Source organism: Electrona antarctica, assembly GCF_951216825.1.
Source record: "Electrona antarctica genome assembly, chromosome: 18".
Classification (NCBI taxonomy): Eukaryota; Metazoa; Chordata; class Actinopteri; order Myctophiformes; family Myctophidae; genus Electrona; species Electrona antarctica.
Window position 1 is genome coordinate 20637745 of NC_136799.1, and position 27679 is coordinate 20665423.

At 43.1% G+C, this 27679-nt stretch overlaps 1 protein-coding gene across 15 annotated transcripts in view; it reads right to left on the minus strand.

Annotated features, from left to right (window-relative positions):
• The window catches only part of pacs2 (phosphofurin acidic cluster sorting protein 2), an 85264-nt gene that overhangs the window by 32065 nt on the left and 25520 nt on the right, over positions 1–27679 (minus strand). For 7 of the 15 annotated variants that reach the window (XM_079528822.1, XM_079528821.1, XM_079528826.1 and 4 more), the window contains 5 exons: positions 5787–5874; positions 5408–5497; positions 5125–5250; positions 2239–2401; positions 476–552 (listed from right to left, as the gene is read on the minus strand). In XM_079528822.1, coding sequence (XP_079384948.1) covers positions 476–552; positions 2239–2401; positions 5125–5250; positions 5408–5497; positions 5787–5874 — 544 coding nt within the window. Of the gene's footprint in view, positions 1–475; positions 553–2238; positions 2402–5000; positions 5055–5124; positions 5251–5407; positions 5558–5786; positions 5875–6631; positions 6675–27679 lie in introns of those variants that run through there. The other 8 variants (XM_079528819.1, XM_079528818.1, XM_079528823.1 and 5 more) reach the window with 5 other exon arrangements.

The following is a 27679-nucleotide window of genomic DNA, read 5'->3' on the forward strand; positions in this document are numbered from 1 at the left end:
GCTTCGCACCAGCTCAGAGGCCTTGTGGTTAGTGTCCACTCTGAAACTGGGACATCAGGGTTCAGCATTAAATATTGTATTGGGGCTACGTCCCTGCAACATACTAGCGTCATGTCCAGGGGGTTTAATACATGCAAGAGATAACCAACTGACATACAGGCCACATGACTCATGAACTGTTGGTTCCCAAGGTGTCTCACTTACTTCATTAATTATCAACTACTAACATGGAGAATTTGGTATCATTAAACCTTTACCTACACCACATTTGCTGGCCACCTGAATATTGCATTAGCTGTACATTACTGTCTTTGCTCATTTGCTCTGCTCTCAACAGGCATTTGAGCTAAACGCTTGCACAGCAAAATAATCTGTCCCTATATGACATCTACACTGGGCTCCTGAATGTTGTATTATTTGCTATATCTCCACTCTTTGCCCCTCAACAGGCATATTAACAGAAATAGAAACTCACCTGCGCCTGTACAGCATCGTCGCTGGCCTCCTGCTCCGAGGAGAAACTCTCGTATTCCTCCTCCGAGTAGTTATCTGCTGCAGAAGAGAGACATTAAACTAGATCACGCAAGCTGAGCATGCGAGCTGAAGAAATATCATGCATATTTCATTAAGGCTTTTACGTTTGGACTGCAGCCAGAGTTTGAAATGCACCCTGACATACAGTAGTCCAGTAGTGTAGGGTATCCACAGTGCTCTATGAAATCACTGCCTTGATCTCCCTGTCACATACTTACGGAGCACTTCACTAATTTTCAATCTTATCTTATTCTTCATATAGGTCCTCATTCATTTTCATCATAATTCACTGATTGATTTGAAAAGTTTGTAGAATGGGTACATTTCAAAGACAGTACAGGTCAGTACAAAATCTGCTACGAGGATAAAACCAGAAAAAGCACTAAGACTTGTTTGCATCAAATACACAGTTAGAAAAATCACACCTGTGTGAAGTGAGGGGCACTCTTATCATCATACATCATCATACATCACATTCCGGCGTCACTTTTGGCGTCTTCACTTTTCTGTCCTCACTTTTGGCTTCAATGTTTGTGTTTACACAGACACCAAAAGCTGGTCATAAGAGGGGCTAGCATTGGGGGGGACTTTAACTTTTTTACAGGGGCCAGTTTTGAATTGCAGCCGCCCGTAAATGCGCTTTGAGAGTGGTTTTGAGGGAGGCTTGGGATTCACATTTCTTAATGGCTGTTGGTAGGGCGTTCCACATTTTAGAGGCATAGGAGTGAAATTAATTTAACCCCTTGTTTGAGCCAAATCTGGGTTGCACGTGGTTTGCTGAAGTATTTTGACAGGTACATGGGTATCTTGGTATAGCGAATCAAGTTGCTGACGACAGAGTACAGCAACTTGCAATGGGCCTCCATTGCAAGTTGCTGTACTCTGTCGTCAACCCTAAGCCATTCCAACCTATCAAAATTAGCGGGGGTGAGGTGGGTTCTGGGAGTTAGGCCAAGTAGTAAGTAGCCTGACTAGTTTGTTTTGGGATGTCTGGAGCCTTGTTTTTAGGGCCTTTGAGGTGCTGTGGTACCATGAGGTGAAACCTTGTATGAGGGCTCCTGTTACTTACTTATCCCCACGCCTGCTGGCGCATAGGGCAGCAACTAGGAGCACAAATAAGGGTCCTGTTAAGAGTCTTCAAAGTATTTTTGCTGACCAGTGATGGCAGTGAGGAGATCCTGTACAGGAATCTTTTTGGAAGATTTGCCTCCAGGATGGAGCCTAGGTAGGTAATTTCATCTTTTCTTGTGATAATATTGTCAGCCACTTTAACTGAGAAGCCGTTTGCCTTGCTGAGATTACTATTTGATCCAAAGAGAATGCATTCAGTGTTCCGTTCACCTCCACTATCTGATATATTATGAAACAAACACTTTGCAGATAGAAAAAGGATAATTCAAGCTTTTCATACAGCTGCAATGTTGATTGGTGAGTTTGACGTTGTTTAATATAATCAGATATTACTTTTCTGTTTGGATGTATGGGCTGTCAATGGGAATTTGCAGCTAGTTACCACCTTGCTGGCAAGATGGCCGCGGTGTGCATATGGTCAATGAGGACCAATTATACGGAGATAAGGATGAAAACGGCTGTCATTATGCTGGTAAAGGGATTGGGTGATTATAATTGATGGTGTTCCGTTTCTTAACCTGTGCTGATGGGTGGAGTGGGGGGGTCTTTATCACACACACAACCAAAGCGTACCAGAGCATTTGATCTTCTGGCCTCCCTGCAGTGCAGCCTCTTCGTGGTCGATAGGCTGACTAGACAAGGAGAAGATCCAGATCTCTGCCACCTTGCCCAGCATGTCCTTCTGGTTGCTGCACAGTGGTAGCACCTGTCCCCCCTCTGTGGGGTGCTGCATCACCTGCGGGTGGGAGCAAAACAGAGAGGGAAGGAGGGAATGAGGGAGGGAGAGGCAGGTGGAGATGGAGATTGAGGGTTTAGAGATCAATATAGAGGCAAAAGTAGAAAAATGGGAGGAAGTGGAAGGAAGGAAGAAAGAGATATCTTGAGAATTGCTGAATAAACAAGCCACTTCCTGCTGCAGTAGTTACATTCGAGGAGTTGTAAAAACAAAGTTGCTTACTGTTCAGTTCAAGCAGAAATTAATAAATTAATTCAGGTGGTGTCTGGTTCATATTATTTAATTAATATTAATTAAAGCTTGATAGATGTGGGATAAACATGCAAAGGGAGGATTTTTACTAAAGCATTGTTTTTGCTCATTCAGTATAAATCAAGGATTGACACAAAGTGCCTTGACATTAAGCGACGTATTTTCCCCCCTAGAATTTCCAGGTGCCTGTTTTCTTATTTATTTGATCTTACTTTGTCCTGGGATTGCTCAGCAACACCCTGCTTCTTACTATTACAGTTCCACACCTCATGCTGTCGTGTACATCCATTACTACTCTAGTTATTAGTTGCTGAGCAGCTCCAGTGGAGCAGTAGACATTTAAGTAGTCTCCCGAGGCCAGCCTTCCAATCTTGTTCCACTGGGTCAGCATCATTATTACGACGGCATGTTGGTCTGACTCGCCCCATTACTAACCCTGTCCCTAAAAACCAGAAACCTAACCGCACACGAAGCCATGTTCTTTGCCTTTCTTTTTTACTAATTTGAAAACATAAAAAAAATGTCAACTAGCCAATCTACATCGACACGTTGTGAGCTTGTAGATTGGCAATTTGAACTATTCAAAAATGTTTTTCATAATAGTAAAAAAGGCAAAGAAGTTTAGGGATAAGGGGTAAGGCACTGGGGGCTCCATTTTCGTCACCGCTAAACCCCTTATCCCTAAACTTCTTTGCCATTTTTTACTATTTTGAAAAACATTTTTGAATAGTTCAACTAGCCAATCTACATTGACAAATTGTGAGCTTGTAGACTGGCCATTTTAACTACTCAAAAATGTTTAGCAAAATAGTTAAGTTTAGGTATAAGGGGTTTAGCGATGACGATAAATGGAGCCCCTGGGCCTCTACAAGCTCACAATGTGTTGATGTAGATCGGTTAGTTAAACAATTTTAAAATATTTATGGATAAGGGGTAAGGCACTGACGAAAATAGCTAGGGCCACAAGTGCCTTGCTCACAGGCACCTTGATAATCGCTCTGAGAGAGGGCTCAAATGATTCATTTCCCCTTTCCATGGTCTAATGGTGGAATCCCACTAGACCCTGACTGGATCGCAATTTAAACTAAATTATATCTGGTGTGGATCATCTCCACAGAGACCTTTAGTACTTCAGTAGGAGAAGTGCATCCTCTTTCTCCTCCTGTGGGCGTTAGTACAACTCTCTCGTTTTTTCTTCCTCTTTCAAACACAGATTTTATTTGTATTTTTGGTATCTCTTTGAGCTGCTGAGATGACCTTAATACAGTAATCCTCACTGTTTTTTGTGATTTGTCATGTTGGAACTCCACAGGGCAGGAATATCTCTCACACAAACCGGTGAAACAGGCAAATACAATTCTTCAATGACTCACCAAATGTTTTCTATATTTTAACAAAGTTATGATAGGATGTCTTTGTCCATAAATAAGCCTTGCTGAGCCATGAGGCTCATAGGGCAGAAGCCTATCTCGTGTTTCTGTAGTTTGAGGCAGCTTGACGTACAAGTACACCTCTGGACATGCACACTAGTATGTTGCACGGCACAAACTTATCCCCAAATCCAACCCTTGATGCTGAATGCTAAGTAGGAAGGCACTGGGTCTGGTCTTTGTCCATAGCATGTTCTTTCTTTTCAAAATCTTTTTATTCAGGTTTTTCGACAGTAGCCCAGGGGCAAGTATTAGACAGACATATAAAATATAAAAATAAAACTCAATCCCCTATCCCACCCTCCCCCCACCCACAATCCCAAGGATAGTCGGAACAGTCTGGAGGAAATAAAAATAAATATATATATATATATATATATATATACACACACATACACAAAATACATGCATACATAATTACAAAAAATAAAAAATAATAAAATAAAAAAGCAGATTTTTCATAGAGCAGATTTGTTTCTGTTGTGGTTTGGCGTTGGCCGAGGCATAGGCACCGTCCATAGCATGTTAAACCAAAACATACAGACACTAGCCTCACATCTAATCATGCCAGAGCATCCTCTCCTATACTTCCCCTACACTAGGTATTCTCAGATCTTCTCATCATCTTAATAACAAAGAAATTCAACTGGAATTAGTGTGCCCACTACAATTTAAATAACATGACCTTTTCTTTAAATAAAACAGAGTAAGGGCTATCTAGACACCATTCCCCACAAACACAAACTCTGCCGTCTCATTATATTTTCACACTAGCCCCTGTCACCAGCAGGCTGTTAGCAGCCAAGCACATCTTCGACTCGTGCCATATCTCTACCCTTAAATGTCAGGACAGGCAGAAACTGAAATAAGCTCGCTGGTCTTCTCTGAAGTGGTTTTGTCTTTTGTCCTGTTCTTACCTCGGCCATGTCAATAGATCCCACTGCTAGAGTCTTGTAGCCCAGGATAGTCCTGTTCTTACCTCGGCCATGTCAATAGATCCCACTGCTAGAGTCTTGTAGCCCAGGATAGTCCTGTTCTTACCTCGGCCATGTCAATAGATCCCACTGCTAGAGTCTTGTAGCCCAGGATAGTCCTGTTCTTGTATCTCTTCCGTCTTTGCAGCATGATCTGCAGCTTATTTCCTTCACGCTTTAGGAAATGTGGGTACTGTGGTTGGACAACAAAGACATAAAGAGCAGGATGTTTAATCACATCTCTAAATCACTCAGAGATTCAGAGACATTTCCAAACGTTATTTGTGGAATTTAGAATGTCCTTAGTTGTTTATTTATTTATCATTATTATAATAAATCGTTTCCCTTACCTGCAGCGAAAATGTGAGGGCCAAATCGGTCTCCACAGATCCACTGGGTGGCAGTACAATCTCATGGGACCTTAGAATTCTCTTGGAGCCCTATGGGAATAGGTGGGTACCTGTGTGTTAATTGCGCTCACTTCCAACCACAGATCAGTTCTGAGGTAAAAGGAAGATACTGCAATAGAATAAACACGTTTGGAATGCATTCTGGCCAGGAGGGAGATATTGTGGTTTAGGACTGAATTGTTGTCATAGTGATTGTGTGTGTGTGCGTGTGCGTGTGCGTGTGCGTGTGTGTGTGTGTGTGTGTGTGTGTGTGTGTGTGCGTGTGCGTGCCTGTATTTGTGTATGTGCATGCCCAGTGTGACTGCAGGGAACACTGTACCTGTATTTTAACAGCAATGACGACAGATATGAGTTCTTTATCAAGTTCTCTCATCACCACCAGCTTCTTCAGGGTCAAACTGCACAGTCTACACAGGGGGGGGGGGTACAAAGATGAAGTGATATGGAAATAGGGACAGAGAAAGACAGGAGACAGAAAGTTAGACAGGAACGAAAGAGAAACAAAGAGGGAGACAGGGAGACGGACAGGGGCAGAGAAAGGAGGAACAATAATTATAAAAACAGTGGAACAAAGTATGTCAATATGAACAAACAGATGACTCATTGTCAAAGCAAGCAATCCTTTATATTGAACAGAGCACGCTCAACTATTTACAAGCAAAACACATGGTGCCAATCAGCAGAGAAGACATCATGTGTGATCTCTTATCTCTGGAATTCTCACTGACAGTGTCAGAAAACCTTGAGGGTTTATTTAACTCTGAGCATGTAAATTGACCTGTAAGGGTCAGAGGGACATAATATTTACACACACTTTATCGTGCTGTGCAAGATTACTCTCATTTCACAGAATGGGCCCAAACTACTTCCATTAACCCAATTTCTAAACCCCTCTTATACGTCCTTCTACTGTCTGCCTTGGTTTACTGATGCCAGTGAGCAGTGCAGAATAGAGTCTAAAACTGTGTTAGTGGGCAGGCATGTCTGTTTTGTGGGGTCTGGCATTGGAGTGAGGGGTTGGCTTTAACAAGCATGTCACGAAGGAGAACGGGACAAAGACAGGAGGCTATTTAAAAAAGGAGCTATTCTTTTTGAGGCACTCTATGGTTTTCTTTTCTTCACTAAATGAGAATATGGCTGACTGCTTGCATTCTAAAGACCTACTTTAGTTGGCCATTTGTCATCCGCATCCTGCCTCTTGTCTTCCACCAGTGTTAGACTGTATTACAGTGTCAGTCGTTAGCATGTCATAATTTCCAAATTATTCCAGGCAGTACTGTACGATTCTACTCTATGGCTCCGAGACATGGACACTTTCAAATAAATTAGAGAAACGGTTGGATGGCACTTACACCCGCCTTCTAATGAGAGTGCAAAATCTGTCTTGGAAGAGCCACCCATCAACTAATCTAATATACGGCAACCTTCCCCGTGCTTCTTCACTAGTCCGATCCAGAAGAACACAGTTGCCGGCCACTGCTACAGAGCTGACAATGAGGTTATATCTTCCCTTCTTCTCTGGAGTCCTGCCTCAAAGCAGACGAGAGGTAGAAAACTGTCGTTCCCTGATGTCATCACTAGGGACACATGCATCAGTAAGCAGGAACTGGGGATGGCATTTGGCAATGAAGGACCGGAAAGTCTGGCGTGGCATTGTGAAATCCATGATCTCGACCGCGGTCGAAAAATGATGATGATGATGTGTGGGTGTGTGAGTGTGTATGTGTGCTTGCGTGAGTGTGTGCGTGCGTGCGTGCGTGCGTGCGTGCGTGCGTGCACGTGCGAGCGACAGAGATAAACTCCAGCACTGAGTAACATGTCGCAGACAGAATACATTAGAAAGCAGACAATGCTTACATCTCATCACTGTTGATGACATCTGTATGATGTAGGTTATGCATAATGTATGGTTAAAGATAGGGCATACACCCAAGAGTCAGGGTACAGAACAGAAGCAGCTGCTATGGTCTTTCTCAAGGAGTCAAGGACACTTCGACTCTAACACAGGGGGACCTGGGTAAGTGGGTAGCAAACCGGGAACCTTCCGTTTTCCAAGTGGCCGCTCTACCTGCTGAGCCACTGCCACCCGTCTAACATGAATCACCGAGTCAAATTCATCTTCATAGGTGGCAGTGATTCAGAATCAGGAGGCAGAGAGGTGTAGACAGACTGAGTCTGGGACCCGTAGCGGTCGACATGAAGCTCATCTTACCTTCATATCAAAGTGTCTGTGAGCGAGAGACTAAACCCTTAACTTCTTCCGTCAAACAGGTTTGTGCATTGCATAGCTGTCTTAGCTGACGGTGTGATTGTATTGCACATTGTAAAGTGCTCTGGCTAAAAGAGCTATACAAACAGAAATGCAGACCATTTATCATCTTAGCGGGACAGCTTCTGTATACTTGACAATAACTGAATATACTAGTGTAGCTTGAATGCTCACTTCTAGAAAGCCTTGCCTGTCTCTGTTTTAAAAAATCACACCCGTGTGAAGTGAGGGGCACTGATATATTAAAGTCTAACTCATGTTGATTAGGTGATGATAGGTAGTGGTGATGTAAAGCAAACGGTGATAAAACAAACATTAAATTCTCTTTATTGTTAATGGCATTTAATGTTTGTGTTAGGGACAAGATGATGTAATGATGATACAAGTAAGTGTGTACCTTGTAACCTGAAGTGCCCAAATAAATAAACTTAAAAAAGAAAGCCTTGCCAAGTGTTGTTTGTCATCAGCTTTACCAATAAAAAGAATGATAAAGTTTTCAAAGTCTGTGGTGGTGATGGGCAGTTTTTTACGATGAATGGAGTTGGAACAACTGAGGTTCGGGAGGTTTGACCAAGCAGAAGACAACCAAGCACAACTCACCAGCCACTGTCAACTCCACCCTGTGCCAGCCAGGCCAACCACTCACCCACTTCCAACCAGGCCGACCACTCCTACCTCACCAATCACTGGGTGATTAACGAACATACTCCACGTCTATTCAATAAACAACCTAAAAGGTTCCTATGTCTGATGCTTGGTCTTTCCTAGTGAATACAAATAATAGTAATTGTTGTTGTTGTTGGTGGTGGTTAATGGGATATCATTCCATATTTGTACACAGCAAGAGCAGAGGAAGTGGGTAACAATTATTGGTCAGAGTAATAATACTCAATATTAGGTTGAGAAAGTAAACGTAACCCAAGGCTATAATCACATCCCACCACCAGGTACCTACCAAGTCTCCCTCCCGTCGTTCTTACCAACTGTATAAAGACTGACTCTAATCTAACCCAACTGAAATTCAGTCTCAGTACAGAAAGATATGCATGATGACCACCCACAAGTCTCTGGAGGACAGAGGACAGAAACAGATGTGGGCTGAGCTGTAAGACATTACACATTACACACAGCGTGGAGAATCCCCACAGGGAGATTCCACAAGCCTCCAATATCCCATATCCACTGTCATTCATCTGGAATCGAGTCTAAATCCCCACAGGGCTTGACCTTGAGCGTAACCTAACACTAGTCTCAAACTAAAACAATTTCCCAATCAGAAAGAGAAAAACACTTGATGGATAGGTGAGGGGGACATACAAACGCTGATCAGTGAAGTTATATCAAGCCTTGACAATCTCTCCAAGGGCTTTTGAAATCACAGGTTGCTGAATAATGCCTGAGTTGTACAAAAGAGGAGCTATCAATCAGCCACTGGAGGAAAGAATAACATTAGGAAAGACAAGGATGACAATAACATGTTGAAGAAAAAGCTGCGCTAGCAGGGCTTGAATGATGGCCTTTCTCCCAAACGCAGAACAGCCCAAGGAATCTCAGGCACAATGGCCACAACACCAATGAAGGGCTTGCATTGTTTCTCCACCCGGCTCTCGTGCTAAACAATACAGAACGTTCTTGTACTGCTTGTTTTATATTCTAACCCTGCTTGCATTGGTCCCAAGCTCAAAACGCCATCTATTTCAGCAGTGATAGTTAGGCTAGGACTTACTGTAGCTATTAGACATTACACTAATGTCTGCCTTATGGAATTATATTACACCATTGTTTTTGCTCACATTCTGCTCAAAGGCAAAAATGTGGATCCTAATAAAAACAGTGTTTTTGTAAGAGGATATGTACTGACCCATTCCTCCTTGATTGCCCCAGCACGCACGCAGGCACACACGTAGGCACACACATAGGCACACACGTAGGCACGCACGCACGCGCACACACACACACACACACACACACACACACACACACACACACACACACACACACACACACACACACACACACACACACACACACACACACACACACACACACACACACACACACACACACACACACACACACAATACACTTGCATTGCACACAGACACAACATAATATACCTTCAGTACTGTCTCTTAGAGTTACAAATGGATAAACTAACACTGAGAATTTTACTGTGTGCTGTGACACAAAGTCATAACGGGTGCAGAGAGCAGAGGACCTTCAGAATGTTTAGAATGCAATGTGTGAGCCAACAGAAGACAATGGTGAGTCCAGCATGGGCCCTCTTTAGCCGTTCCCACTCAATGTCCCCCTTTGATACACAAAGGGTGATTATCATTAGAACAATGTTGCTTAGTCCTGAGGTTTACTCAACAGCTGCTGCCTTTTTCCACGTTTTTTCTAAACTGGAGGACACATACTCACCGTCATCTAATGCATGTGTTCACTTGTTCGTGCATAAAACCTTTGAAACGCACATGGTTACTGACCCGCACATAGACAAACACACGTGTGCGTGCATGCATGTGCGTGTGCACACACACACACACACACACACACACACACACACACACACACACACACACACACACACACACACACACACACACACACACACAGAAAATTGCACAGCTGCTGTATTGGCACAGCAGCAACGCAACGTTTCCCCATTCCCCTTTCAAGCGGTTCCCCATGGGACTATTGTCTGAAACGTACTCTGCTGATACAGGCCGCCTGGTGCCTGCAGGGCGGCCTCGCCAGCTTCAGCACACCGCACTACGTGGTGGCACAGATGCTCTGGCAACAGGCAGGCCTGTAGGCTGGCACAGCAAAGCATCCATCAGAGTAAAGTAGAGCACCAGTAGGGTAGAATAGAGCACAAACTACAGCAGTGGATCAGGGGTAGAGTGGCTGGTAGAGCAGCCGGATGGTGAACGGCGAGGTTCCCGGGCTCCCCAGTTACTGTCGATTGTCGAAGTGTCCTTGAGCAAGACTCTGAACCCCTAATTACTCCCGATGTACAGGTTGGTGCCTTGCATGGTTTCCTCCGCCATTGGTGTATGATTTGGTGAATGTCTATGAAAAGCGAGTTTTATAAAAAAGTGCTATATAAATGCACCATTTACCATTTAGAGTAGCGTACCAAGCACACAAGAGTGGAGACAGCAAATCATACAGGCTAGAGAGGGCTTCAGAATCAACCTGTGAATTAGACCATGTTGCTAAGATTAAGCACAGCGTTGCTCTGTTCTGTGGCTGATGTTGCACTCAGACATTCACATTATTAAATAGAAATAAGGGAAATCCCCTGCATAAGAATGGCCTCAAACATTCACAAAGATAATCTGCGTAGTTATCACTGTGTTTGCTCCATCCTCCTAGTACATAATGGAGTATTAGTGATGTGCACCTGAGGCAGCCATGGTTGGAGGGAGCACAGCAAAACAGAGCTCTGCTGCAGCAGCACCTAACTCTACAATGGCTTCCATTGCACTGTATTGTCTACATATCAAACTATTGCATGGAATTATACAAGCCGTGTCCCTGCACCAATATAGTGGAGACAAACTATGGTAAATATGAATAGCAATAAAAGGTGATTCTGCTCAGTGAATAGGGGCTGCCTGCCTGTGCAGAAGCACATCACTATGGAAAAGGAGTCCTCCGGCCATGGCACACATCACAGTATTTACACTTCCCAAATACAATATTTGAATAGGAAATTGTCACAAGCTCAATGATACACAGAGCACTCGTATAGTAAATTAGTAATGGTAAATACTGACCATACTGACAAATGCTCTAAGGACACATACAGCACAGTAAGAGGGTATAGATCGGGAAGACACTGTGTAGCAGCAGCACAGCTTTGGGGGGGGGGGGGGGGGGGGGGGGGGGGGGCTCAAGGACGGAGAAGAAGATAGCACACAGCATGCCATCCCAGGTCCTTGGATTTGCTGCTTCTGATAATAGTGAAGAACTGGCATTCGGACACAGGGAGGGAGTTCTGCTCTGCAGAGCCGGCAGTGTTCATAATGACATCTCCATAGTCTACACTGCAACTTCCTGCTCCCCTTCCACGCACACACGCACGCACGCAAGCACACTGCAACTTCCTGCTCCCCTTCCACGCACGCACGCACGCACGCACGCACGCACGCACGCACGCACGCACGCACGCACGCACGCACGCACGCACGCACGCACGCACGCACGCACGCACGCACGCACGCACGCACGCACGCACGCACGCACGCACACACACACACACACACACACACACACACACACACACACACACACACACACACACACACACACACACACACACACACACACACACACACACACACACACACACACACACACACACACAGAGACTTAAAATAGACCTTAAGCTACGGAGTAAGTAAGAGTCCAGTTAATAGCATATCGGATGTCTTGCAGGAGCCATAAGGCTGGATTCACAGCTGGATGGCTTACAGATAAAGGAATGTGTTTGTGTGTGGTTTACTGTCTTAAGTGAACCGCAGCTGGACATCAGGTACCGAAGACTTCAGGGTACGTAACGCTGCAGTCGTGTGAAGGCCTTGGACTTAAAACTCTTGGAAACTCATTGGATTGAAGCGTAGGATTATAGTTTGGCGTTTAGTGTTGATACCCTTATGACACTTCAGAATCAGAACCCACTGCTTTAAAAATTGGTGTAGTAATTGACAGTAATTGACATCACACTATCAGCCCCTCCCCTAATCCCTCCCCATTTATCATACAACTACAGCTGTGGGTGCAGCTTCAGTTCAGGTGGATCACCACCCATCAGGCAAAACAGGCATACTTAATGAACTGGTGGGCGTGTCCACATAAAAGCATGATTTTAACAAATACTGTAAACTTTTTAGAAAAAGTTCTTCCTCCTTATATTATAATAATACCTGATGATCATGTTTTAGGGTGGAAAACAATCGTGGCACTCCATCTTTAATTTATCTATATGAGTATACTAATACTCTTTTTCATTTTTTTTTCTTCAATTTTATGATAGCAGCAAATAACTGACTCACAGTGACAGGAAAGTGAGGGCACAGAGGAGAGATGACATACAGGATACAAGCCATCAAACCCACAACCCTGTGGGTATGTGGTCAATGCACAGAGCTCAGCACAGAGAATGAGGTCAATAAAAAAAAAAAAAAGTCCTTTTGATAAAAATTAGTTCTAAACACAATTGTGTCATTCTGTCATTTCAAAATACGAACCCTTTATAAGTTAAAAGTGTACAATTTACAATTGAATTTAGACATTTAGAAGACGCTCCAGAACGACAATAAGCAGCAGTGTAAACACATCAAATACAGAGAGACCACAGATTCATTTATTTGAACCCATTAAGACCTGAGGCCATGTAGTTCTCACACTTATATTATTAAAATGTTCAAAGATACCAAATGCACAAGCTCGCTGCTGTTTTTGATTAGCCAATGCAAAAATCCAAAATGCCACGGTTTTAACGGGATATCGGTATTTACTTGCATTTTAATTTTCTATTTTTCTGGGATTTGGTTGCAACGCAAGTGAAATGGAACCAATGGCACTTCAAGGCCGCGAAAAAAGAAAAGGAAACAGTGAGTGAAGGGAATTAATGGCAAAACCAATGCAGTGAACTGCAGTGCAATGTGGTTGTGACTCTCACAACCGACATTGTTCCCCGCACTTCCTTAAGCTTCCATTTGGCTGCTCCCGAAACCGCAGACTGTGTCGTATTATTAGCTCTATATCTGCACTGTGCGGGCAACACTGTGCCTCCATTGTCCTACATCTGAATGTGCTTAGGAAGATTTATCAAACATTTTACCTCAGGAGAGACGAGAGGACAGGAAACATAATTCTGATTTATACGTATTTAAATGAGACTATATACACTGTATACATGCATGCCGAAAACAGACGATCTACAAGCTCAAAGCAGTGCGGTGCGAGGTGTTGTGAGCTTGTAGATCTTCTATTTGTGGTCATACGATTGGGACATAAATTGGGCCTTAGAATAACAGTCAAGCGGATGGACACATTCTTTTTAATCTGACATGCTAGTCAAGGACAGCCCTAGACGATGACGAATCACGTCAACCGTCATGCAATATATTGTCGCTGTCAGGAGAATCCTTGTATCTCCTTGTATACTATATAGTTTTTTCATAAATTACTTTGTTGTACAGGAGTGTCTGTGTTAGTGGAGACAGATATTGACATCACACACTCAGTACATAGGTACATAGCTGTTATAATTAGTCCATGCACAGTACATCTTAGTCTATGTACTTGAACTTGAGATACAGTGTACTTGATATGTATTGTGTACTGCCTGAACTGTAGCATACTTTATAGATAGGCTACGAGAGACATCCCAGCGCCAGCAAGGTCAGCCTTGCTGCAGTAGGCACGTTATTATGTCTCATATCTTATTGTCACGTCATTATGATCCAGCACTATATATGTTCCTGTTTGTGTAATAAACTTTGTGAACCTTTAGTGTGATACTGTCTCGTGTCGCGTTATTGTTCTCCCGGGCCCGCCGCTGCAGTACCAAAGGAATACTTCAACCGGATTATCACACACCACCCAGCCTGCACACACTACCTGTCTGTTAGAACCAGACGAGGGTCCAGTGATTACAGTTTACAACAATAGCTGACACCGCATGTAAAGCAATAATGTAAATACACTAGATCTCAAGGAAGCAATAATTCATAGTATATGGCTCTGTGGATGTTCAGGTGAGCTTGATCACAGACACACAGGGAATGGAAGTGTTTGAATTGGCTTCATTGGACAACAATCCGCCCACATCTTGCAATGGTTGGTCATTCAGTTGTTTTTATTTATAGAACTGTAGCCCAGTGGTGGAAAGTAACTACAGCATGAGTATATTTACTCAAGTACAATGTTGAGCTAGTACTTTTACTTTACTGGAGTATTTCAAATTTTCAATACTTTTACTTCACTACTCAGAGGCAAATATTGTACTTTTTACTCCACTACAATTATATGACAACCTTAGTTACTTTGTAGATTTGGATTATTATTACAAGACATACATTAAAAATAGCAGATCTACAAGCTTGCAATCTGCTATTTTCAAAAGAGTTTGATACATTTTATACATATGATACCTTGTGAAACATTCTGCATAATGAGTAGTGTACTTTACTTTAAAGGTATATTCAGTGATTTCACTTAATTCAAATATCACTTTTTTTTTGGATAATCCTCCCTACCATAGAGTGTGCTGACCATATAAGGAGTTCCTCCCTGTCCCCAGTCAGCCCCTGGGGTCAAAAAACCCTAGTTTCAGTTTTGGTGGCGGGTGGCAAAGCCTTCATCCAATCAGGATGAAAGGGGCCTTCCTCCAATCATGATCAAGTGGGGGCACATGCTGTTGGCCTGTTGCACTTCCCCCCACTGTAGAGTGTGTGCATGTGCACATTTTGTTACTGGGGCGGACTGGGTGGTTTTCCAAATCACTCAAATCACTGAATGCTCCTTTAAAGGAGCATTCAGTGATTTGGGTGATTTGGAAAACCCCCCGGTCCGCCCCGGTAACAAGATGTGCCCATGCACAGTTGCACACACTACAGTGGGGAGACACACGACAGGCCAACAGCACGCACACCAAGGCCCACCCCCGCTCGATCGTGATTTGCGGAAGGCCCCTCTCTATCCTGATTGGATAAAGGCTGGGCCACCTAGCCAAAAACGAAACCTACGGTTTTTTGACACCAGTGATTGACTGGGGACAGGGAGGAACTCCTTACATGGTCAGCACACTATAGTAGGGAGGATTATCACAACAAAACAAAAAACAAGTGATATTTGAATTAAGTGAAATCACTGAATATACCTTTAAGTATATTTTGATGCCAATACTTTTGTTCTTTTACTCAAGTAAATTTGGATTACCATACTTTTACTTGTAACAGGGTGTTTCTACATTGCAGTATTGATATTCTTAGTCAAGTAAAGAAATTGAGTACCTTTTCAACCACTGCTGTAGCCGCAGCCTGTTACGCAAGTAGTGTCCAGCCCTAACTACATTCTTGGTTGGCCAGTAGGGATTTTAGGTAGAGAGAGAGAGGCGATGCTCATTCATATTCATATTTTCCCCCCTGCTTGTGAGGGGATTCAAACACGATCCTGCTTCTCTAACCTTCAGGCTAATGTTCCTAATCATGCCAGGCAAGCTGAATCAAACTCCAGCCAAGCACTGGACAGGATCCTGTTACTTCTCATATCTGAAACATGAGAGCAACTTCAAATCGACAGATGCTGCACAGTCACGCGCACAAAACCATGCACATGTGCACTGCACATGCTTACGCACTTTGGCAGAGGACTACATACACACACACACACGCAAGCATCAACACGTGCACACACACACACACACACACACACACACACACACACACACACACACACACACACACACACACACACACATATTTGTTAATATAGCGTCACAATCATTTTAACAACTTTATTTATCCATTCCATTCAAAAACAACAGATATACAAGCTCGCACTAAGTGATATGCTGTCAGTTTGGACATCTGTTATCTTTTTATTATTTTCAAAAATATCGAAAATGTTTGGAAATAATTTAGATATTTTTTTTACATACATTTTCTCTTCTGGGGGTCCCTGGCACATAACATTTTCAGATAAGGGTCCAAGGCTAAATATAAATCTATTTGGGGGTCTTTGGCACAAACACATTTGACTACTACTGAGCTAATGATAATATGAGATGAATAGATTAGAATAAGTCTTTTTTTTTTTCTTATAATCTTTATCCCACGATTTTGCAACCCAGTTTTTTCACCCAGTGCCAATTATCTAATGTAATCCTGGGCGCTATACTTCCTTTGCCAACCTGGGGGGGCAGCGGACTGACCTCATGCCTCCTTCTATGCATGAGGAGTCCAAGCTGCTTCTTTTCACCTGACAGGGGGGAATTTCCCTGGCCGGACGTAGCGCGTGGAAGGATCACGTTATTCCGACCAGTTCCTTTCCCCGCCATCAGGCGCCCCGGCTGGCCAGGGGGAGGTAGTTTTAGAGACCAGGATTACTGCATGTTTTTGTGAGGGTACCTACCATAGGGGACACGGGGAGAACATGCAAACTCCACACAGAAAGGCCCTTTCGCCAACCCCGCCTCAGGTATGGGCACTGATGACGTGGAGGAGGGAACACGCCCCCAGTGCCCACAGCGTCCCCAGCGGGAATCGAACCCAGGACCTTCTAGCTGTGAGGCGACAGCACTACAGACTGTGCCACCATGCCCTAGATTAGAATAAATCTAGGCTGACTCACCACTAACAGGTTTGATAGCTCTAATGCTCCTGATGTTCTAAACATTCTGCTGGGGCAGCGGTGACTTGCTGTCGGACGGAAACCTTGTATTTCCAAAACTGTAACTTATGTTCCAATGGATCCAATGCAGTTATTATTTGGTCATAAGCTCTTGTTAATAGGCTACTATTCATTGATTCAACATTTATAAAACCCACAGACACACTTCACCACTTTCACTTCACAACGTGTTGCATTGCGATGCATTGTGAGCTTGTAAATTGGCATTTTTTTCTTACTTCTGTGTGACACTGTAGTGTCTCGATTTTTAAAAGTTTAAATATTGAGATACAAGGTTTCTGCCCGACAACGACAATATGAGACATGAATCATGAACAATTATTACAGTTACACGGCAGACATGTTGGGCCTCGATCGGAATCTCTCTCTATTGTACTCATTAAACATAAAAAAGGGTCTTTTCAAACTGATCCGTAGAAATGCACTGCTTGTGCAATCTGGATCCGATATATTGGTTTGCTGCTCACGTGTCCATTCGACCGTCTGAGGTTGTCATGGCAATTGTTTCTATCCACTACTGATTCTCTACTGATAGGTTAACCTTGAGACCTGAATAAAGTGGAGCACTCTCAGTGTGTGTGTGTGTGTGTGTGTGTGTGTGTGTGTGTGTGTGTGTGTGTGTGTGTGCGCGCGCGCGCGCGCGTGTACGTGTGTGTGTGTGCATGAGAGAGAGAGAGTTAGTGAATAGTGAGGGAGTGACAGTACAACACCAGACAAGTGCATACGTGCAGTATATACAATACATACATGTGCTTCAGCACAGTGCTTGTATAGTAGTGTATACTGTATGTATCTGTGTTTGCAAACATGTCTAGCTAGAGTATCTGTCTGTGCTTGAGAGTGTAATCACAGAGAGAGAAAGAGGATATGACCAACTGTGGTGGGCGTGACATGAAAGATGAGAGAGAGAAAGAGAAATAAAGAGAGATGAAGAGAAAGCGATAGGGAGAACTGACATGGATTTATCAACACAGCTGCTGCAGAGGTTGAATATGAGAGATTTGTGAGGTCAATACTCTAATCCAGGGATGTCAAACTGGTGGGGATGATTTAGGGAAGAAGAAAAAATATTCACAAACATGTATTACGTATCTGTATGGGAGTCACAATAAGGCCACTTTCTTGTCACCATCTCTCCCTACCACTGTCTGGAGCATGGTGTCGCCAGCAGCTTTTTGTGTATATCCTACTTAAGAAAACAATACCAAGCAATTAACCACCCATTGTGCAGAACTCGTCAACCCTTAATCTATCCAGGGCCCTGCGGTCTGTGCATGCCGTGTGTCACTCATGGGAATAATCATGGACAGGTAAAAGGAAAAGAAATATTGCAGCTGAAAATTTAGTTTCAGAATCGTTTCAAGTCTTAACTCATCTCGATGTGCTTAATGGCATGTTATGAATTAATGGTATGGGAGCTATAAATATTCACAACCTCATGTAATGGTTGCACGTAAAGACAGCTGTTCGCATGCTGTCGGAGAACTCCACCGATGCAGAATCTTTTCCAAGTCTTCGTTGAGTGTAAACCCGAGAACCTGTTTCAGCTTTAACCATCATCAGCACCGATGATGATGAAAATGCATTCTGTTTGTGCCAACAACAGGGTTCAAGGTTTCTATTGTTACATTGTGTGTACAGGTAGGCCTATATACGTGTAAAATGATTTTGTTCTGGTTCCTCAAATAATACATACAGTATAACAAGTATATACAGTAATAAAAATCAAAGAATAGCAGCAGTATTGAACATAGTTTGACTGAAGGTGGTGGTGGTGCACAGTTCTCCACATTATACAGCAAACATCTGTTTGTGCTAGTGTCCTTGACTTGTACCACACAGCCTGCCCTGATCCTAGACGGACAGTTGCAGTGGGGGTGAGAGCACAGTATTAGAGGGTATTAGCATTTCCGAAGCTTAATTTTCTTTTTCCTGGCCTGTTTGTTCATAAGCCTGATTGTCTGTGGGAAGAAGCTATTTAACAATCTACTGCCCTTGGGTCTGTGGCTATGTCACAGTCTGTGGTTGGGATGGCTTTTTGATAAGCCTGTGACCTTTGATAACACAGTCTGTTGTATATGTCCTGGATAGAGGGAAGCTCACATCCACTGATGAACTCAGCACAACACTCTCCATTGCTTTGCAGTTGAGGTTAGTACAGTTGAGACAGTGATGCAGCCAGCCTAGCTGCGGTACAGAACAGCACTACTACACACACACACACACAATCATCCATGCAGTCTTCAATGCATGAATGTATACCAATCCCATGCACTCAAATACCAATCCCATTGATAGGAAACTCCCAATACTTTTGGATAACTCAGGCTAGTGAGGCAGATGGAGTTGGAGCCAATTGAGTATGGTAAGTTAGAATTTTATTGGCTGATCTTGGGGGAGACACAATTAAGTTAGTCACAGTTCTCTGCTCAAGATATCTGACCTGGGTGACAGGCTGACAGCAGACTGCTGGGCGAGTGCTGGGGCTTAATTTTCGGGCCTGTTGAGAACTCTAGAACACTAAACACAACCCATCATTCTCTCTCCCCATCACTCTCTCGCTGTCTTCCTTATTTCTTTTAATTACAATTTAGGCATTTAGCCTTATCCAGAACTATACAATAAGCAAGATAAACACACACATGCATTCTAATATATTGTAATGACTTCGTATGTATTTTTATGACTTCTAAAAAGCAATTATGAAATGTGCTATACGAATAAACAATGTCCATCTCTGTCTCTTTCCTTCAAACACACAGTATTATGCGTGTCTTAAGTACCAGGTCTTATGACTTAACTTAAGACCTGGAGGCGTGGTCAATGCTGTTTGGCCACTCAGAATAGCCAAATGGCATTGATCACGCTTCCAGGTCTTAAGTTAAGTAATAAGACCTGGTACCTAAGAAACGCATAATACGTACCTTTAAAGTCTCTTACTTCTTCCGACTGGAGAACTCGGTTCAAAAACTCTTTCTTTAGAGGAACCCAGAGCAGCTCCTCGGTTACAGACAGCATAAAATATCTTGACAGATGCCATCGGGTGTTGCCACTTCTCTGCGAACAATGGTGGAAAATGTGACATCATTGACTCCAGAGTTTGGCACAGGCAGACAAGACAGTGGTTTTCCTCTCTAGCTAGACATCATACTGTACAATCCTCAGTGTTCGTTTTAACTCTGAGTGTGTACAAATGAAACCAAATGTAATATTTTACACTCTCAGAGTTGCACATTTTACTACAGTGCATTCATTGGTGATGTAAGTATTATCCCTGATCATTTTTTCTCCTGGTTAGATTTTTATGAAAGGTGTAATGGACACTGCAAAAACAGTTTGAGATATTAATTTGTTGATTTGCATTCATGAATGGATATTTACCTTCCCAAGTTGAAGTCCTATTCTCCTTATATTCTTATTATATGTTACAGAAAATGTACATGATGCATTTTATTTGTAGCCTATGTGTGCATAGTGCATACTATAATCCCATGTCAAAGTCTATCATACTAAAATAAAAGTCGGGTAATCTATCTCAATCAATAACTTCTTTCATTGAGGAAGCTGTGATAGTAACTTAAAGGTTAGAAAACCAGTCTAGAAGGTTGCAGGCTTGAATACCCACACTGGCTGCAAAAGTATGGGTGGGTTATGAGGATTCAATGATGTGCCCTTGAGCAAGACAATGAAACCCCAACTTCTCAACTGCATCTGCACTGGGCTGAGCTGCTTGATGCAGGTGACTGTCTGAAGCAGTATATTGCTACATAAAGATCATTTCTGTCCAGCAAGACTTCCATGGATGAATATTGAATAATCTATATTTTTCCTCTTAGCACTTTAGTCGTTTAGGTGTTGAATGAGAAAAGTGACAGAAGAGACAAATGATAGCATTGGGCACCACTGAATAATGGTGGCATCAGGGAGCAGAAATAGCCACCTTGCCTTCTCTATTCTAGGCCTCTGATCATTTTGAACATTGTATCCTGTACACAAGAGATTAGTTGTGATGTTGGCATTCTTGGCAGCTTCTTCTGCTTGACTCGTTGTGAGTCACTGGATAAGAGCATCAACTATACGTTTAGAATGTGAAGAAACAACTTAACATTCAATCAGTTTCCAAACAAAAGGAGTTTTCTTTGAATATTAACATCCTTTCTAAAATGTTTTATCCCACAATTTTTGTGTTATCTAATGTAATCCTGGGCGCTACACTTCCTCTGCCAACCTGGGGGGGCAGCGGACTGACCTCATGCTTCCTTCTATGCATGAGGAGTCCAAGCTGCTTCTTTTCACCTGACAGGGGAGAGTTTCTTCGGCCAGACGTAGCGTGTGGAAGGAACACGTTTTTCAGACCAGTTCCTTTCCCCTCCATCAGGCTCCCCGGCTAGCCAGGGGGAGGTAGTTTAGAGACCAGGATTACGGCATGTTTTTGTGAGGGTACCTACCCTAGGGGGCACGGGGAGAACATGCAAACTCCACACAGAAAGGTCCTTTCGCCAACCCCGCCTCGGGTATGGGCACTGATGACGTGGAGGAGGGAACACGCCCCCAGTGCCCACAGCGTCCCCAGCGGGAATCAAACCCAGGACCTTCTAGCTGTGAGGCGACAGCACTACTGTGACCCTCGAATATTAACATCCTGCTAGTCAAATACCCATTCATAACTGGTTTTGCCCATCCTGCAGTTAGTTACACAGGACTTGTACTGTACTAATAAAGGTTGAGGCAAGTTTACCAAGCTGGCAGCAAACCGTGATTTATAACACAAATGTAATGACACATATTCAGGAATAATGGTATCTGTGTGTTAAACAGTCTATAGGTCCAATTCAAGAAGGCTAGTTACAGCGTAACTGCAGTGACAGTGTACAGTTAATATTTTGAACTGAGTGGTAACCATTAACCATATACAGTATGACTTTGTTGTAAGTCTACATTGAAGATTGCAGATCATACAAGCTTGCATCATGATGTACTGTACCATATTGTGAATTTTAGATCTGCTATTTTTGCTAAATGTTTGCCTATTTCAACAAATGTTGTGTCTTTTATGACATGCCTGGAATAGGGATGCCAGGCTTCACGTGGTTAAGGTAGTGAAGTGGTTTGGTTTTCCAGTGCTCTAGCAATATTGAATGTTGGCGACTTGGCCATGCTCATGCAATGGATATTGTATTTGCTGCATGTATGTCAATTGTCACTTACATATTTAACAACCCCCCCCATACATCCCTAATCACAATCTACATCTTGCATTGTTCATTATTTGGCTCCTTGCGAATGCGATTCCAAAACACCCCTTTCTACCCCGTACTAGTAGAACAATAGCTTCAACAACTAAATTGTGTTTAAATTCCATTTAAAGGTATATTCAGTGATTTCACTTAATTCAAATATCACTTTTTTTTGTTTTTTGTTGTGATAATCCTCCCTACTATAGAGTGTACTGACCATATAAGGAGTTCATCCCTGTCCCCAGTTAACCCCTGGGGTCAAACAAACCTTAGGTTTCGTTTTTGGCTAGGTGGCTCAGCCGTCATCCAATCAGGATGGAGAGGGGCCTTCCGCCAATCATGATCGAGAGGGGGCGGGCCTTAGTGTGCGTGTTGTTGGCCTGTTGCGTGTCCCCTCACTGTAGTGCGTGCATGTGCACATCTTGTTGCCGGGGCGGACCGGGGTTTTTTCAAAATCACCCAAATCACTGAATGCTCCTTTAAGTTCATGGCTACAGCAAGTATGACTTTGTTCCTGTTAATAAGAGACAACCAACCGCTCTGCCCTTCACACTCTTTAAAAAGTCTTACACCTGTTGCAATGTATAAGACAGCAGGCGGGTTGATTATTAGGTCACCATCACTATGGCAACTGACATTAGCAGTAGAAGTGTAGCAAAAATAGTGAAAGTATTGTGTTGTGAGCTTGTAGATCAGCTATTTTCACTAAACCTTTCGCCTATAATGACATGTCGAGATAGATTATGAATTCATTCTTTTATGAAATTAGTACAATTCTTTATTAGTGATTATTAATTGTGACACCATGTGAGCTTGTAGATCTATTTTAAATGCTATTTTAGGTATATATTTAGAAACTTTTGAAAGAAAAAGTGACCACGATTCTCTCTCCCAGTTACCTGTCTCTCAACACCGTGAACTACTGTATCAATAAAGGCAGAAAAAGGCCCAAAACTATATTTAAAATAAATCAAATGGCGTCGATAACTAGAGAAAGACATCAAAAGTTTGCTTGATCCCTGTGTTAGTTGTTGAGTGTTGAGGCATCACCATTCGAGTCGTGTCAATTAGAGGAGGATGAAGCCGGCGATGCTGTCTCTTCATGTCTGCCTGTATGTGCTGTATCCGCCAGCACCCGTCAGGCTGACAGAATTACCCTGCCATCATGACGGACGGAGGTAGCAACTATTGTGATCTATCTGCGGGCCGCTGAGTCCCCTTCAGGAGCTTACTGAACTATCAGCACCCATGCAGACCTGTCTTTGTTTGCTCCAGAGTTGGACAAAGCATGGGGACGGAGAGTTTGAACTGTTTATCTAAGATTAAGACCAGGGTAGCAATATGCTAGCAATATGCTAGCATTAATCATTCTGTCAAGCAAAATGACCAATTTCTGTTATATGGAAACACACAGGACTACTCAGACCGGCATTCTCCCCCATTCCAATTAGAATTTCAAACTTGCCCTACAGTACATCACTGCATCACCACAGTGATGTCATTCAGAGCGATGGCAGTCGTACCTCAATTAGCTGATGGAAATATAAAAGAAGTGAGGGGCTCTCTTACCATCATACATCATCTCATTCTGGCTAATCACAATTTGCATCCTCACGTTTGTCTTCAAACACTCAAAGCTGGGCATAGGAGGGGCTAGCGCCCCTCAAAAATACCACTTGTGTGAAGTGTGGGGCACAAGATGTATTCATTGACTTGATGACGTCACATGACGTTTACTGCTGTAAACGAACATTAAAAGTCCATATACTTGGCTGCCATATGACGAAATTTCAAGAACCATACGCTGGTAATTTGAACAGAGTAATTTGAACTGATTCTTATGTGCAATTTTAAAATAGATATCAAATTCACAATAGGGTACAGTACATCACGATGCAAGCTTGTATGATCTGCAATCTTCAATGTAGACTTACAACAAAGTCATACTGTATATGGTTAATGGTTACCAATCAGCTCAAAATATTAACTGTACACTGTCACTGCAGTTACGCTGTAACTAGGCCGTCCCAGCGCTCCACATGGGCACTCTTTTGGCTAACTCAAGGTTGATGATCAAGCACGCTATATGGGGCTCAAGCCTACTTCTGACGGCGTTGCAAGTAATGCATTGCGATGTAGAACCATTCTGGGATTTCTATATAAGTGTGTTGAAGGAAGGGAATGAGAAAGTGTTGACTAATTGCGATGCTCCAACATCAGAGGAGAATGAGGACAGAAGAGAGTAGAGGCCACATGCAGGGGACGCTGCGGTCTGGCTGCAGAGCCTGAAGCGCAGTAGCGCACTGAAACCTGAGACAAGAGACGTGACAGAGAAACGCAGCATTCCAATGATTTAAATACACACTGTACACACGCGCACACACACACACACACACACACACACACACACACACACACACACACACACACACACACACACACACACACACACACATACACACACACGTCACATATATTATGTACACATTCATACAGACAAAGATACACACACTCGTACACACATGAGATACTGTATACATACGCTATACATACACCCACCTACATACAGACTGTTCCCTGTCCTTGTCTCATTCAGTCATACAAGCCTGGAATTACAGGCATGACATTCCATTCCACACTGACACCTCTCACGCCTGCGGCCAGTCCAAGCCCACCACATGCTGCCTGCACGCCCTCGCTGTACATCAACAACAACATGCTCTCTTTTTCTTCTTTTGAATGCTGCTTCTGAATCAATAGACAATACGTATTAATATTTGTGAGTGTCAGGAAAGATGGAGGAGAGCAAGAGAGTGGGGGCAAAACAATGATAGAGAGAGAGCGACCTACGGCCAGCTTTAATTGACAGTCGACCATGGAGGGGACATGGGGGGACATGACGAGAGAGAGAGTGAGAGAGAAACAGATACAGAGGGCACAATAGAGTGTGACAGAGTAAAAGATAAACAGATAAAGAAAGAATAAGACAGATTCTGGTGACAGGTGATGGTGATGGATGATAAACGTGCAATATAGGGGCTTAGGCTGATAGGCCACACTCAACCATTTAACAGCTATAAAGTACACAACATTAATCTTGGCCCGTTTAAGTACCAAGACCACCTAAGGCCCTTCTCATGAATGGCGTGATGTCATTCCCCTGAACCAGACGCTCTAGTCTAGGGAGCTACAATCTTTGCTGCGGTGCTCGCTTACCTCCTTTGATTATATTGTTTCATAACTGCTCGCAGCGTTTTCTTCTGGTTTCCTAAAAACAAGCATCTGTTCGTGCCCAGCTTTGTGCAATTAATGAAGTCACAGTATATTGAAAGCTGGATTTGTAAATTGAGTCAACTTGAGAGAAGGTCAGAGTGATGATTAGCCACTGAGGGCATGAAGGGAACTGCCAGGGAGACAGCTAGGGTCCACTGGCTACTCTCACATTGACCATTGGGCCAAAATCTCTGGCTTGACCTCTCTGGTCTTCTGGTGTTTGTGCGGGGGGTCTGTGAACACAAACATTGGCTGATGATTGGCTGATCACCCCATAGTGATGATTTGATTGGCTGAGCAAAGTACATATTGAAGATAAAAGTGAGGGCAGAAAAGTGAAGACACCAAAAGTAAATGCCCGGAATGACTTTGTGATGATTTAATTGGCTGAGCAAGGAATGTTATGTATGATGGATGATGATAAGAGCGCCTCTCACTTCACACTTGTGTGATTTTTAGAAAACTGCAGAAACAGACAGAATCTCTTCATCAGGGCTTTTTGTTTGTCTAGGCTTCAACTTCAGCCAGCCTACACAGGCCAAACACAGGATTCTCCCAGCAAGGCAAACAATACTCCCCAATGCAAAGATACATTTTAACAATGACGTTCTTTTGGTTAGGTCAGAGTGGTGAGACCGTATATACCGGCCACCGAATGGTGATCGTGGATGAATTGACCCTAGACAATGACACACTGGACTGGCTTGCTGCAACAGAGCTGAAGGTCTAAGGACATACGACAGAAGAAGGTTAACAAGTGAATATATTTTCCAAAACATTATGTATGTCACTTGTGACTTAACCTTGGAGACCACATGCGTTTTGGCGTAAGCTGCATGAGTGCTTACATGCTATGGGTCTACCTTTTGCCGCCTCATTTTTACCAGCTGCGAAGCAGGCTGGTCTACAATCTATCAGGTTGGTAGTGGCAACACACTGTGTGTGTGTGTGTGTGTGTGTGTGTGTGTGTGTGTGTGTGTGTGTGTGTGTGTGGGCGTGTGCGTGCATGTGTGTGTGCGTGCGCGCGCGTGTGCGTGTGTGTGTGTGTGTGCGTGTGTGTGTGCAGCTGGTAAAATATGACTGTCATTTTGGGCTTGTTTCCCTTTAGTCTACAGCTAATCACTTTGCCGAAAATAGCCGATCTATGAACTCACGACCATCGCAACGCATTGTGAGCTTGCATGAGTGCATCTGCTGTTTTCACTGAATAAATTGCACATGGTGCCGAGGCAAAACACAGGCAATGCAATCACAGTGACATCCAACAGGACCATGTGAGTTACGTCATATGAAACCTATTGACAGATACAAAAATGTAGACTAAATACAAATATGGAAGGTGAGGAAGAAATGTAATAGAATTGTATTATATCGCTATTAATAATAATAGCAGCAATATAATATAATTAATCCACAATTCTCCCGCACCTAGGTTGTTTAGCCTTATGTTGTTCATCTTTGTGCCTTATGAGATGATCTAACATTGTGTAGCTTGTAGGAGCTAAGATGTCTCTGCTAGCCCTGTAGCTATTGTTTTACTACAGCCTGTCTTCATGGTTCATGCTTGTCATCGTAGCAGCTAGTATAACTATGATCTGATCCCTGAGTTTGTTGGCACTTGGCAGAACTAACGTACCAACGAGTCACCAACATACACGACAAAGGGCTTGATTAGATATTTTATGGTAACTCCAATTTGACTCCAAATTAATGAAAGTAACAAACATCTTACAGGAATTGGATATTAAACAAGAATACAGATGAATAAGATTACATTGGCCATTAGAAGCCACAATACATGACAGAAATCTAAACTGAGAACTACACTGGGGAAATGGATGTGCAGTGCATAGGCCTACAGTGACATGCATGGCATTGCATGCACACAATTAATTTGAGAATTTTCACAAAAAAAATCATATACACACATGTAAACACTTCCAGGCTATCTCACTCTCACACGCACGCACACACACTCACGCACGCACGGACGCATGCACGCAC